A 14,106-nucleotide genomic window follows, 5' to 3' on the forward strand; every position below is an offset into this window, starting at 1 on the left:
GAAATCTAATAAATAAAGAATTTTATTATTTCATTTTTTGCCGCTTTGCCTTTCCTTTTCACTGAAATAGACCTGTTACCATCGATTATTAGTTGTGATCTAACAGGAATTTTCATGGTAGATTTTTTTTTTTTTCAAGGCTAAAGAATAAAAATAGGCCTTACTGTATAATAACATACTGCGCCATACTGGCCATCGGACTCTTACTGAAAGTCCAGTTTCAAATATGAATTATCAGGGTGTATGCAGTGATTAGCAAATTAAATTTAATGTATTTTGTAATTTTTAATTCATTAGGTTTTTTTTTTTTTTTGCTATTTTGCTAAATCTGTAATAACTATAACCTTCACAGCTGTATGCAGGTTTTGGGGATTTGGCGCCCTCTCTGGTGGAACACTGTAATTTACTTTTACAGCATTTTTTTTTGGCTGACGTTCTGATCCAGAGCAACTTACAACTTGATCGTTTCACATAGGTGGGTGAAGGCAGTGTTGGGAGTCTTGCCCAAGGACTCTCATTGGTATAGTGTAGGGTACTTGCCCAACAAGGGATTTGAACCCCAGTCTACAGCGTAGAAGGCAGAGGTGTTACCCACTATACTAACCAACCAATTTCACGTAACACATGGTAGAACCGGGGTTGTACGTCGCCCCCTTCCCCAAGCAGCTCAGTCTGTTGTGAGAATGTTGAAAGAGAATTTGAAGAGAACTCCGTCTCTGAGTTTCTGAGTTCTCTTCTATTCGTCTCATCTTCCTCGGTATAATGTTGACTTTGCAGCACACACAGCGTATGGTTCTTTTTCCCGGACTCAGTAATGCTGCTTCTGTCAACATTAAACCATTAAACAGCAGTGTGAACATTCACTGTATAAGCAGCTATGATGAGGCTAATTTCCACTAGCACTTCTAAGTTTTTGGTTGGCACCAATTTCGCTGTGGTGTTTCCCAAAAACACAAGCAGCTAATAAGGCTAACTACTGGGAAAACATTTCACTTCCAACATTACAGCAATTCCCAGATGCTTAGAGATTGTAGTATAAAGAAGAGGTGATGCTGCAACACGGTGGTAAACATGCTCCATCCCAACTTTTTTAAAAAAAAGTTCTTGCTGACATCAAAATGGGCAGATATTGTTAACAATAAATGTTCTCAGTTTCAACTTTGGATATGTTGTCTTTGTACTATTTTCAACTAAAAACACCGGACCCTTTTCCACTTTGCCTCAATCTTAAATGAGCGCTGGCCCAGAGAAGGTGGCAGCGTTTCTGGATCCAGTGTGTATATATATGGTTCCTCTTTGCATGATACTTTGTTTCTGCATCCACAAATGCAAGATAAAACTGTTTTCATGGACCGTAGTTTTGGGGAGTGTTCCTGAGCCCATGCAGTGATTTCCACTACAGAATCTTGTGTGGTTTTAATGCAGTGCCATCTGAGGAATTTGACCTGGCGTCTAATTCAAAACGGGCATATATTTTTTCCAAAAAACTGTAAAATTGGTCAGTTTTTAACATTTGATATGTTGTCTTTGTACGCTTTCCAATTAAATACAAATGATTTGCACATCACTGCAATCTGTTTTCACTGCATCCCAACTTTTTTGGAACCAGGGTTGTAGCGGATTCATCGAGAAGGTAGTTTAATTAATTATGTAATGAGTAATCGACTTCAGTCATCACAGCCCCACATCAAACACGGACCATACACTATTTGAAATGTTTATTTGGGTTTTATTAGAAATAAGGAAATAAAACGGCACAGTTGACATTCTATCAACAACGCAAGTAGCGAACAGATTACAGAAGTGTGTGAATGAAAAGGCGCCTCCGCACGACAGCATCTATCGAAGTTTTCCACATTTATCGGCAGACTGATGCTTGTTCAGGAAGCACGTTGCTATCCAGACTAAGCACATCCTTAGTCGAATGCTCACCAGAGCAGCGTTTCCAAGCATGTTCAACCGCGTTTTCCGTTTAGTTTTTATTAAGAGAATGTTAGAGGAAAAACCTAGCAACTCGGAGCCGCTGACCAACGTCTCTAAATGAAAATATGATTTTTTTTTTTTTTAAAAACACGTTTCCTCGGCTTTCCCAGCCAGTAACAACAACGTAAAGTACAACGTAGATAGTTTCAAGCAACTTACAATAACTACAAAACGTCAAATGTAGTGTTAATAAAGGAACAAAATAGCTATTCAAATGTACACTTGAAACCAGTCAAGCATGCATGTTAATTAAACATTAAAATGATTGTAGAATACTGTATCTAAGCACCATCATCGGTGGCACGAACATGCCTTAGGGCAACACTGATAAACAACAGGGTGTACGGATGGTCTGAGGTATTGTGTCAAACTCCTTTTCCTTTTTTATTTACACACTATGGTATCGGATAGTCCTCATCACTTTGTATAATCGGATCGTTTGTTTATTAACATCGAAACTTGTTAAAACTTGTTTTTTCCCCACGTTTCACGATTCCTTTCATTTCATTCTGTTCTTTCTCATCAATGCCGCAGTGATGAAATCTGTGAACTTCATCTCTAACAAAAGTGCAAGTTGAAGCATTGCAATAACCCAAAATTGGCTTTTCAAAAAAAAGTGGATAAATAAGCAGTACAAAAATTAGCATTAGCCACTTTACAAAATGTTAATTATATAAAGGTCTGCTGCGTTGTTATATTAGCCCCTAAAATCAGCTGATTTCTTAATAAGCTCTACCAAGCTGATGTGTCCTTTGTGACTTTAAAGGCTGATTTGGCTTGTGATTCATTTTTTCGAGGCTCAAGCGCATCAACTGCATCTCCATTACTATTGAGATACCTTCACTGCTTTTTGAGCACGTTGAGGTTTGACTTGGAGACGTTTCACTAATATGCAAATGCTGTAAATACGCTTGGGGAACTGCATATTATATTGAGGCACATTAGCATTGGAGGCTGCAAGAAGTCATTAATATATTGCTAGTATCTTATAGCGCTAAATATAAAAATAGTATGAGCTTGGTTAACATGCATAGAGCTAATGGGTTAGGAATGTGAGACATTCAGCGTTTTCTCCCAAAGAAGTGTCTCGGCACTGTATATTCCACCCACGTCCCCAAGGGGACAGTCAGAAACGAGCAAGCACAAACAAACGAATTTTGATCTGTCTGAACTTGTGAAAGAATGGAATGTAACGAGACTTCGACTAAAAGGTACCCATAAATAACAAGACTAATTAAATAGATACAGATAGGTTTAAAAAAAAAAAAAAAAAAGAGGGGTCTACGAGTACCTAATGTTTTTTGGTCAGATAATTGGAAGGGATCCAGCCCTCAGACATTGACCCATCACTCACATTTTTACAAAACCACCAACCGGTGCTGTTCTTCTCAAGCACCTCGAACACGGCGCCCTCTCTAAAGCCAGGTGTTTGGTCGTCTCCTTCAAAGTCCGCTACTGCCAGGAACAGCTCCTCCTTGGCTGGATCTTTGAGTAGCGGTGGAAGTTTGTCTCTTGGAGGCCCAGGTTTATCAGCTTTAATCAGGGGCTTTGGCGGGACAGGCACTTTAGCCTTGGGCTCTTCCTTCTCCTTGTCTTTCAAGGCTGGAGGCTGGAAGGCCTTAGGCTTGGGTGGTGGTGGTCTGTTCTGAGGGGCTGCGGGCTTGGCCTCCGGAGCGTCATTCTGCGGTGGGGCTCTGGTTTCAGTGGGGCTGGCTGGCTCCGAGCTCTTTTTTGGCGGAGGAGGCCTTCTAGGTGCACCGCTGGGCCTCTGTGGAGGTTCTTTGTGGGGAGGTATTTGGGGTTTAGGAACCTCTGGCTGATCATGACCATGGCCATTCTGCTGCTTAGGTGGACATTTTTGTTCTTCGCTCGGTCTGCCATTATTAACATTATTTGAAGGACTGTTGGTACCATTTTCCTGGCTTGCATCACCTGAGCCTCCTGAGTTAGGCTCAGGTGGTTTAGATGGACGTAGCTTGCTCCTTAGGTTGGTAATGTCCAACTCACTCTTGCCCTGGGATTCAGGTTTGACAGGAGGAGCCGGTTTGGGCCTTAGGACTGGTTTAGGCTTGAGGAAAGGTGCTGGACTGATGGACTCTGTCTTCTCTTCTTGGCTGTCAGGCTTGGGCTTTGGCGGTTGCTTTGGCACAGGCTTCAGGTTGAACTTCTTGACCTCCTTGACAGACACCTTGTGGCCACACTCCAAGCCCATCTCATTGCGTAAGTGCAAAGCCTTGTTCTTCTCATCTTTTTTGGGCTCTGGAGGCTTGTCCGGTTTGAATGGAGCTGACTTGGGAGGCACTAAAGGCATGATGACCCCAGGAGCGGGAGGCTTGGGCGGAAGCGGTTTGGAACAATCTGGTTTAGGCTTCTCCTCTACTTCAAGGCTTTTATTAATGGATTCTCTTCGGGGTGGTAGCGCTGGTTTCTCCTCAGCAGGAGGTGCAGAAGGAGCTGGAGGTAAAGGTGCAGAGAAAGGAGAACCACTCTTTACAGCATTGGACTTCCAATCTCTCAGTTTGGGACGTGTGGCAAAGTCAGCACTAGAAGAGGGCTCATCTGGCAGGGGTTTGGACCAGTTATCTTCTGTGCTGCTGTTATTGGATGGACCAACATCCTCCAGCTTCAGCTGAGCCATCTCCCCAGGCATTGGGGCTAAGAAATTAGGTCTGGAGGCATTGCTGGTCTTCTTGTATTTATCCAAGAAAGTTACAGGAGCCCAGCCTTCCTTATCATCGATCTGAATGTACCACCAGCCACTGGAATTCTTCTCAATCACCTGGAAAAGCACAGCATGGATAAAGAAATGTCATTATTTTCTTTTAAGGATGATCTTTTTAAGTCAGAGTTTATTCTGACCACTTCTAGATTATTGCTAAATTTTCAAAGAATTATTAAACTACCTGGTGAAATTCTCTGCAGGATTAGGGTTGGGTTTCAGGTGTAGACTTTAGGTTGAGGTTAAGATTAGGGCTAGAATAAGTGTTAGAATTAGGGTTAGGGAAGGTTCAATTCAATAAATATTTAGGCCCAATCCCATTTCACCCCTTGACACTACCACTAAGCTCTTACCACTCTGTTTTGCACATTCTCATCCAGGGATAGGGTGTCTCGATTTTTGGTGAGATAGTGAGGTAAGGTCAAATTGGTAAGGTTGGCCCTCTTTAACGGTACGAAGGGAAGGTTCAATTCAATAAATATTTAGGCCCAATCCCATTTCACCCCTTGACACTACCACTAAGCTCTAAGCACTAAGCTCACTGGTTGATTTTTATTTATAAGACACTTTCCGGTCATTTGCCAGAATACATCACTTCATTGATGAATACAAATAACAGTAATTATCAGACTCGCTATAGTAACTGGATCAGCTGCCAGGTACCAAGAGTTTTTACTGAACTGGGAGAATCTGCTTTTAGTTCCAGCACCAGCTGGAATTCACTACAGGACACACTAAAACTCGGCTCACTGGCGTCACTCAGTCATTTTAAACTTTTAATATCAAACCACCTTCAGAGAGCCTGGACCTGTCTTACTTCATCTTATTTATTCTTAACTTCTATTTTTATGTTTTAGTTCTTCTCTTAGTTCTTTTTCTTTTTTATTTTCTCTCATTTTATTTTTAATAGTTTTGTATCATTACTTTTTAATTCGTATTATTGTATTACTTTAATCTCATCTTCTTTTGATCTTTATCATTTAAACCTCAAGTTTTATTTGTATCTATTTTTATCTTTTATCCACTGTTATTTTAAAATTTCTTTTAATTTAAAATGATAAAATGATTTTTGCGTCTGCCCTGCGATGGACTGGCGACCTGTCCAGGGTGTATCCTGCCTTCCGCCCGAAGACTGCTGGGATAGGCTCCAGCATCCCCCCGCGACCCTGACGAAGAAGCGGCTAAGAAAATGGATGGATGGAAAATGATTAAATGTAGTTGTTTTCTTTGTCATGTCAATCCCTGTTTTTGTAAATGCTCGGCTACATTGAAGATGAGGGTTGCCCTCAATGTACGTCCGAGTCAAAATAAAGGTTGATTGATTGATTGATTGATTGAAAATGTTAGGGCTGCGTGGCCCTCCAGATGGAGGTTTTTAAGAGGCACTCAAAATAGTGTTATGAGGAGGAAAAAAAACAAAGAACGGGAAAATAGCTGTTAATGAAGTGATGCTCTTTTTATTTAAGGGTCCCATTTCGTAGGGCACAATTTCAACCACTACCTCTTGTAACTCAGTTCCAAGGGGCAAGATGACACTCATGACACTACATTGCACTGACTATCTCACCTCGACTTTTACTCCTGCCTGGAAGCTGATGCCATCAGGGATGGTTGTCTGGAAGTCAGCGATGGTGTAGTACTCTTCTTCCACCTGTGGAGGCACTGGAGGCTTGGGCAAGTTCACTCCTCTAGGCTAAGGGAAGATTGTAAGACACAAAGGTTTTCCGTTCAAGATTTTGAAGCGCTAACCAAGAGGAACTGGCGACTTAAAAATGACAGTTTATCTAAAAAAAATTCCAATTCACACAACTGTGCCAACGTAGTCGTTTCATGTCTCACTGTAGTCGTTACGACTCCAAGATCCTTATTTAATCTTGTACTGAAGCTGTTAGACTAACTTTTTCACAAACCCTGTATCACTCCGGTGAGACGCCGTTGCTAAGCAACGACTCTGACAGCTGTAGGAGACGCTCAAGCCATTTGAACGTTTTTACTTCTTACTTGGTCACAAACAGAAAACGGATACTTGTAAAATCACATCTGACAGCCGATTTGGTCCGACTCTGAAGACGAGACGACACTAAATTCCCAAACTGTCGTCACCACTGAGCAGCTTTTCAGTCGGCAGCTGTGACAGAAGATCAGCTGAACAACCTGGAATCAGCCAGAAATGAACCCAACACCATTCGCCAGACGTGTCTGATCTTCAGAGTCGGACGAAATCAGACTGAGCCATAAAACTGACCCAATAAAAACAAAAGCTGCTCAGTGGAGACGACAGTTTGGGAATTTAGTGTAAGGAGCTGGAGAACGAACTGCTGGCTGAGCAGCGAGTGGGCGGAGCTCGTTACTCTGACGTAGCAACAAGCTGCTTGTTAAGGAGCTATAATTAGGAGGAAGGAGCTGAACATTAAAACATATTAAACACCGCGTTCACAGCGTTTATTCATTTCTTACTGTATTTATTTAACTGCTGTATTAAAGCAACAGAACACTGGAGGAGTGAGTTTGTCACTATAACATCACGGCTGTGATGATCTACAGACACCAGATCACAGCCGGGATGTTATTTCACGGTAACTCCTTCTCATCTTCTACAGTTTAAATACACCATACTACTATAAAAGGGGCAAAAGTCGCGTAGCTAAAACAGTCGTGGCTCCCATCTTGAAGCTTGAATTTTGGATATTTGTATTTTTAAATATTTGTATGTTTGTCCACTTTTATAGATAACAATACGCCATACACTGTCCACTATATGAGGAATTACCACATAAGGAAGTGTGTTTGAGATTAGACGTGGCAAGAATGCGATGATTTAGACAAGCAGCTTGCATAACGCTATTCAGAAAGGCAAGAGGTTCCTTTACTTCTTTGCTACAGTTATGGGAAAATGTGCACATTTCCCAGGTGAACTGACACTTTATTAAAAGCAGCATTCTTACTATTGTTAGGTCGCGGCGTGGAGGAGGTCTCTGTCGCGCCCCAGCTTCTGTCAAACAACAAATACCTCATATCAGTCTTCAGTTCTCATATAAAAGCATTTACACATTCCAAGGGTTTGGTACTCAGGGAGTTTTTGATGAAAACCCAAAAAGCCCAATTTAGTCGTCTCCAGTTCCACCCACTAGTTAGGACTCCCCCAATCACACGATACTACCAGCACTAGGAGGGTGAAGGCAGCACAGGCTTCCTCCGAGACCTGTGAAACGCCACCACGTTTAAGAACTGCTGCTCACGTAACGCCACGGGACAGCCGAACGCACTCGGAGGAAAGCGCCGGACGCCAGATCTGTTACGTCAGCTAACAGACGCCTGAGCTGCCAAGCATCGTGTTGGGTGATGGGCCGAGAAGTGGGGGGCCACCTTACCCACCCACAGAGAGCCAGGCCAATTCCCATCCCGGCTACAGACGGCTGTAGCATCACCAGGGATCGAGATCTCCTGATGATACGGCCAGCGCTTAGACGGTCACGCCACTCAGGGGCCAGAGCTTTTTTAAAATGAGAAGGTACAATATGTGACCATTTTATGAGTCATGGTCAAAGTATGTGCCCTCTAATTACTTGTTTCACAAATTCATACTAAACCCCTCGAAACCCTGGCTTATTAATCAGTTATGAACCTTAAGGCTAATTGTTCAGTTAGTACAAATTATTCAATAACTACTATGAAATTAATATATCGCTGCTGTCGGAAGAAAACCTTGTGTGTTCAGTTTTGATGTTTTTCAGTTTTTGGCAGAATTTGAAAATGCCCCTTGCCCTTTACATTGTGTGTAAATTTCATGATGAATGGACCAAAAGAAACGACCCAAAATGACTTGGAAAGACGTCTGGTTCCATTGACATACATTAAAAGTATGTTTTTTCCTTCTCCTGTAAAGTTCTTGGAGATCTTGGAGATACAAGGTTGTCTTCAGACAACGGTGGTATGTTATATGGTTAAGAGCTTGTTATGAGGGTAAGGAAACTGTTTAATATGAGTCATGGGAATGAGTACCCAGTACAGTTCATCCCTGCTCTTGGAATGGAATGTTTTATATTTCTTAGATAACAGGAATGTTTTGGAGACACTCGTGCATGGCACATTCTTCTGAAATGAGCTTACTCCGCTTGTTGTCTGAAAATGGAGCAAACCGCTCTCTCTGGTTTTCCTTGTTCTCTTTGCTCGCGTTCTGCTGCCTGCAGACCCCCTCCAGGTCGTTGGTGCTGGCATGAGCCGCAGCTCCAGCTGCCATTTTCTGGCTTAGGATGTCGGCCTTCTTCAGATAGGACGCTGGGGCCCAGCCCTCTCGACCTTGGTACCTACACAGGACGTAACGTTCAGTGTTCATTTTTACACAATGTTTGATTTGGTCTGTTTTAAGCTGCCACAAACTACAGAGATCAGGCATAACACTATGACCACCTCCTTGTTTCTACGCTCATTGTCCATTTTATCAGCTCCACTTACTGTATATAGACTCACCGGCCACTTTATTTATATGCTAGTAACAGGTTGGACCCCCTTTTGCCTTCAGAACTGCCTTAATTCTTCGTGTCACACTTTCAACAAGGTGTTGGAAACGTTCCTCAGAGATGTTGGTTGGTTATTTGAGTTCCTGTTGTCTTTCTATCATCTGGAACCAGTCTGCCCATTCTCCTCTGACCCCTCACATCAACAAGGCATTTTCGTCCACACAACTGACCGCTCACTGGATATTTCCTCTTTTTCGGACCGTTCTCTGTAAACCCTAGAGATGGTTGTGGCATTGCCAGGGATTGAGCTTGGAGTCTCTCCGCAATATAGCCAACGCCTCCAGGGCTGTGCCAGAGCAGCAATTTTTGCATTTGATTTTCCACATTAGTCACAACGGCTGTATTTCTGCCAGCATTCTTACCTGATCTTCCACCAGCCCTCCAGATTTTTCTGGATGACCTCGACGGTCATGCCCTTCTCCAAATCAATTTCATCTTGATCACGAGCCGCATAAGGGTAGATCACTGTGTACTTCTCTTCTGCAGAGTTAAAAGGAAAGCAGCATTAACCTACAGCTTTTGGCTCAGCTACCATGGACAAAACTCCAACATTACAGCACGTTTAGCATTTTTTCTGCTCCTGATTTGGATACGTTCCCGTTTGGGGAAAAAAGCACCACTTTCCCTACAGCATTTCACTTCGCCAACAATTTTGTCTTACAAAGAGTTTATCAATTGTGTTCCTTTTAGCCGTCTATGGGGAAAGTCGCAGTGGAGAACATTTGCCTGATTCCTGTTGTATTTTGCTCTTGGCAGCGTATCACTGGCACTTCAAGACTGCTTTGGGATTTTGGCTCGTACTGTGTTTGACGGCATTTCATTATGGATTCACCAGCTCTGTAATGATGGCATCACTCTGTCTGTCTGAATTACACAAGAACCATTTCCAAGAACCAAGAGGGAGTGGTGACACGCTAAACACGCTAACGATGCATGATCTAAGCCTGGATGATGATGTAATGAGGAACTGAAGGTCAGACTCTTTGTTTTGTCTACACATATCGCCACTGTCATAAGAAAACCTTGTAACTTTTTTTACATGATTTGCTTGTCGTGAGCACCCAACAAACGGTCCAAAAGAAATGATGGAAAGTAAACCTTGTTTTTTTAACACTAATGTAAGTTAAGAGCATTTTTCTTTTTCCTATAAACTTATAAAGTCGTCTCATGACAGCAACGACATGGTGTCCATGGCTTAAAGCCGGTTGGGAAAGCTGAAGCTGAGTCAGTGTTTTTAGTTCATTGGCAAATATATATTGCCCCAAACGTGTTCCTAACGCCCCAAATGTGTTCCTAACGCCCCAAACGTGTTCCTAACGCCCCAAATGTGTTCCTAACGCCCCAAATGTGTTCCTAACGCCCCAAATGTGTTCCTAACGCTCATAACGTCCCAAATGTGTTCCTAACGCCCCAAACGTGTTCCTAATGCCCCAAATGTGTTCCTATTGCCCCAAATGTGTTCCTAATGCCCCAAATGTGTTCCTATTGCCCCAAATGTGTTCCTAACGCCCCAAATGTGTTCCTAATGCCCAAATGTGTTCCTAATGCCCCAAATGTGTTCCTAACGCCCCAAATGTGTTCCTAATGCCCAAATGTGTTCCTAATGCCCAAATGTGTTCCTATTGCCCCAAATGTGTTCCTATTGCCCCAAATGTGTTCCTAATGCCCCAAATGTGTTCCTAACGCCCCAAATGTGTTCCTATTGCCCCAAATGTGTTCCTAACGCCCCAAATGTGTTCCTAACGCCCCAAATGTGTTCCTAACGCTCATAACGCCCCAAATGTGTTCCTGACGCTCATAACGCCCCAAATGTGTTCCTAACGCTCATAACGCACCAAATGTGTTCCTTACGCTCATAACGCCCAAATGTGTTCCTAACACCCAAATGTGTTCCTAACGCCCCAAATGTGTTCCTAACACTCATAACGCCCCAAATGTGTTCCTAACGCTCATAACGCCCCAAATGTGTTCCTGACGCTCATAACGCCCCAAATGTGTTCCTTACGCTCATAACGCCCAAATGTGTTCCTAACGCCCCAAATGTGTTCCTAACGCTCATAACGCCCCAAATGTGTTCCTTACGCTCATAACGCCCAAATGTGTTCCTAACGCCCCAAATGTGTTCCTAACGCTCATAACGCCCCAAATGTGTTCCTAACGCTCATAACGCCCAAATGTGGTCCTAACGCTCATAACGCCCCAAAGGTGTTCCTGACACTCATAACGCCTCAAATGTGTTCCTAACGCTCATAACGCCCCAAAGATGTCCCTGATGCTCATAACGCCTCAAAGGTGTTCCTGATGCTCATAACGCCTCAAAGGTGTTCCTGATGCTCATAACGCCTCAAAGGTGTTCCTGATGCTCATAACGCCCCAAAGGTGTTCCTAACGCTCATAACGCCCCAAAGATGTTCCTAACGCTCATAACGCCCCAAAGGTGTTATACAGACTACTGTGTTGACCATCCAAGAATAGTGATTTAGCCTCTTAATAACCTCCAATAAACTACAACGGTGTTTTAGGGCCACTGTTGATAAAAAATAAAGAAAAAACCTGACAATATTTAGAGAAAAAGGTATAATTTCAAGAAAAAAAGTTGCATGAATTTGAGAAAAAAGTCACAGAGTTACGACATTAGAGTGGCATTAATCCCAGGAATGTATTGCGGCCGAAGGCTTTGTAAAGTGAAGCAGCACCTCCCCGTGTTAAATGAGGGGCGCCGAGTTGGTGGAGCTACACAGTCATATCGATTCCCCCATAAAGAAACTCAGTCCCTGGCTCTGTTAGCCCACTGTATTCTCAAAATAATATGACTTTATTCTCAGGACAGTACACCTTTTTTTCTCAAAATATTACCACTTTTTCTCAAAATATTACTTTTTTTCTCAAAATATTCTGATTTTATTCTCAAAGTCTACTATTTTATTTTTATTAACAGTGGCCCTAAAACGCTGTCGTAATAAACACACCAGAATCAGCTAATTAAGGTATTCTGAATGTCAGAGCCAGTGTCTTAGGTTAGAGTTGGGCATCTCTACATTAGGAAATTAAATATTTTTTTAATTATGGACATTAAGAATAAGCACAAATGAGAGAATGTGATAGAGATGCTAGGATACGATCACGTTACAGTGTACAAGGATAATCTGCATTTGTGATGCTGGTGGCTGTAGTATTATTAATGTGGTACATTATTATGAAGACACTGCTCAGCCTTTAGGGACAGTTGTTCCGGTTGTAGCTGTCCCTCACAAATAGCAGTCGTATTGTTTAGAACATCGAGTTTGACATTTCAAATGAGATGATTTGGTTTAACACAGGGGAACCACAAGAAACTGAGTTGAAAACATGGAACAAACATGCAGCATCCAACAACACTGGAACAAAGAGGTTCTGAAGACAAGGAATTCAGCACCTGTAACTACGTAATGTGCCAATTCTAAACACATACTAGGTTTTAATCTGTTCAGTGTTAAATCAGCTGAACCTGTTTTAGTGGTGGCACTGAATTTTATAGCTCTGGGTGCTTTTGTGGTCTAATTGACCCACCCATGTGCTCTTTCACCGCGACTGCTGCAATTTTGGACAAGATTTACAGAATAATGGCAAAAATACCATTCAAGCTAATGAGAAATGACCGCAAATACACCGATCAGGCACAACATTCTGACCACCTCCTCGTTTCTGTAGTCCATCTGTTTCTCTGATACTCTGTTACCCTGTTCTATAGTGGTCAGGACCCCCATGGAGCCTCACAGAGCAGGTACTATTTGCAGTGACGTGGTGGTGGTGTGTTAGTGCGTGTTGTGCTGGTCTGAGTGGATCAGACACAGCAGTGCTGCTGGAGTGTTTAAACACCTCAGTGTCACTGCTGGACTGAGAACAGTCCACCAACCCAAAATATCCAGCCAACAGCGTCCTGTGACCACTGGTGAAGGTCTAGAGGATGACCAACACAAACTGTGCAGCAGCAGATGAGCTGTCGTCTCTTACTTTACATCTACTAGGTGGACCGACGAGGTAGGAGTGTCTAATAGAGTGGACAGTGAGTGGACACAGTGTTTCAAAACTCCAGAAGCACTGCTGTGTCTGATCCTCTCAGACCAGCACAACACACACTAACAACCACCACATCAGTGTTACTGCAGTGCTGAGAATGGTCCACCACCCAAATAGTACCTGCTCTGTGAGGGTCCATGGGGGTCCTGACCACTGAAAAACAGGGTAACAGAGTATCAGAGAAACAGATGGACTACAGTCTGTAACTGTAGAACTACAGAGACCAGCTATACAGTAAGTGGAGCTGATAAAGTGGACAATGAGCGTAGAAACAAGGAGGTGGTCATAACATTATGCCTTTCACACACAAATGGACGTTGGGGAACCAGCCTTATGACCGGAACGTCGCCAGTTCAATCCCCTGAGCCAACAGTACGTGACTCAAGTGCCCTTGAACAAGACACCTAACCCCTAACACTGCTCTCCAGGATAGGGCTGCCCACCGCTCTGGGCAAGTGTGCTCACTGCCCCCTAGTGTGTATGTGTGTGTGTGTGTGTCTGTGTGTTTTACTGCAAGTATGGGTTAAATGGGGGACTCAGATTCCTCTGTGCGCAAACACAGTTGGTCAGTGGTCCTGAACTGAACTGAAGAAAGAAAACATATCAAATTTGACATTAATAACACAATCTAAAAGTGCTTAGAACTGACAAACACTGAGCTGTGCGCTGAAATTCCTCATTATCTCCAATGAGATTTTCGCCAACTTTCTGTAAAGCTTGTTGAACCTCAACAGTAGCTATGAAACAACGCATCTGTGAACTGAGCAAGGTAAGGTCAATTATCAGGGAAACGTACTGCGGTGCAGAATATACTGAGGCAGCCAG

General features: G+C 42.9%; 1 protein-coding gene across 5 annotated transcripts in view; it reads right to left on the bottom strand.

The window, feature by feature from the left end:
* Nucleotides 1-1,703: 1,703 nt before the first annotated feature.
* sh3pxd2b (SH3 and PX domains 2B) overlaps nt 1,704-14,106 on the bottom strand; it is a 71,443-nt gene continuing 59,040 nt past the window's right edge. For all 5 annotated transcript variants that reach the window (XM_037545672.1, XM_037545670.1, XM_037545671.1 and 2 more), the window contains 5 exons: nt 9,585-9,702; nt 8,813-9,009; nt 7,648-7,694; nt 6,270-6,395; nt 1,704-4,762 (listed from right to left, as the gene is read on the bottom strand). In XM_037545672.1, the coding sequence (XP_037401569.1) occupies nt 3,275-4,762; nt 6,270-6,395; nt 7,648-7,694; nt 8,813-9,009; nt 9,585-9,702 (1,976 nt within the window). In that variant the 3' untranslated portion in view covers nt 1,704-3,274. The remainder of the gene's footprint in view (nt 4,763-6,269; nt 6,396-7,647; nt 7,695-8,812; nt 9,010-9,584; nt 9,703-14,106) is intronic.

This window comes from Pygocentrus nattereri, chromosome 16, assembly GCF_015220715.1.
Source record: "Pygocentrus nattereri isolate fPygNat1 chromosome 16, fPygNat1.pri, whole genome shotgun sequence".
In the NCBI taxonomy this organism is placed as follows: Eukaryota; Metazoa; Chordata; class Actinopteri; order Characiformes; family Serrasalmidae; genus Pygocentrus; species Pygocentrus nattereri.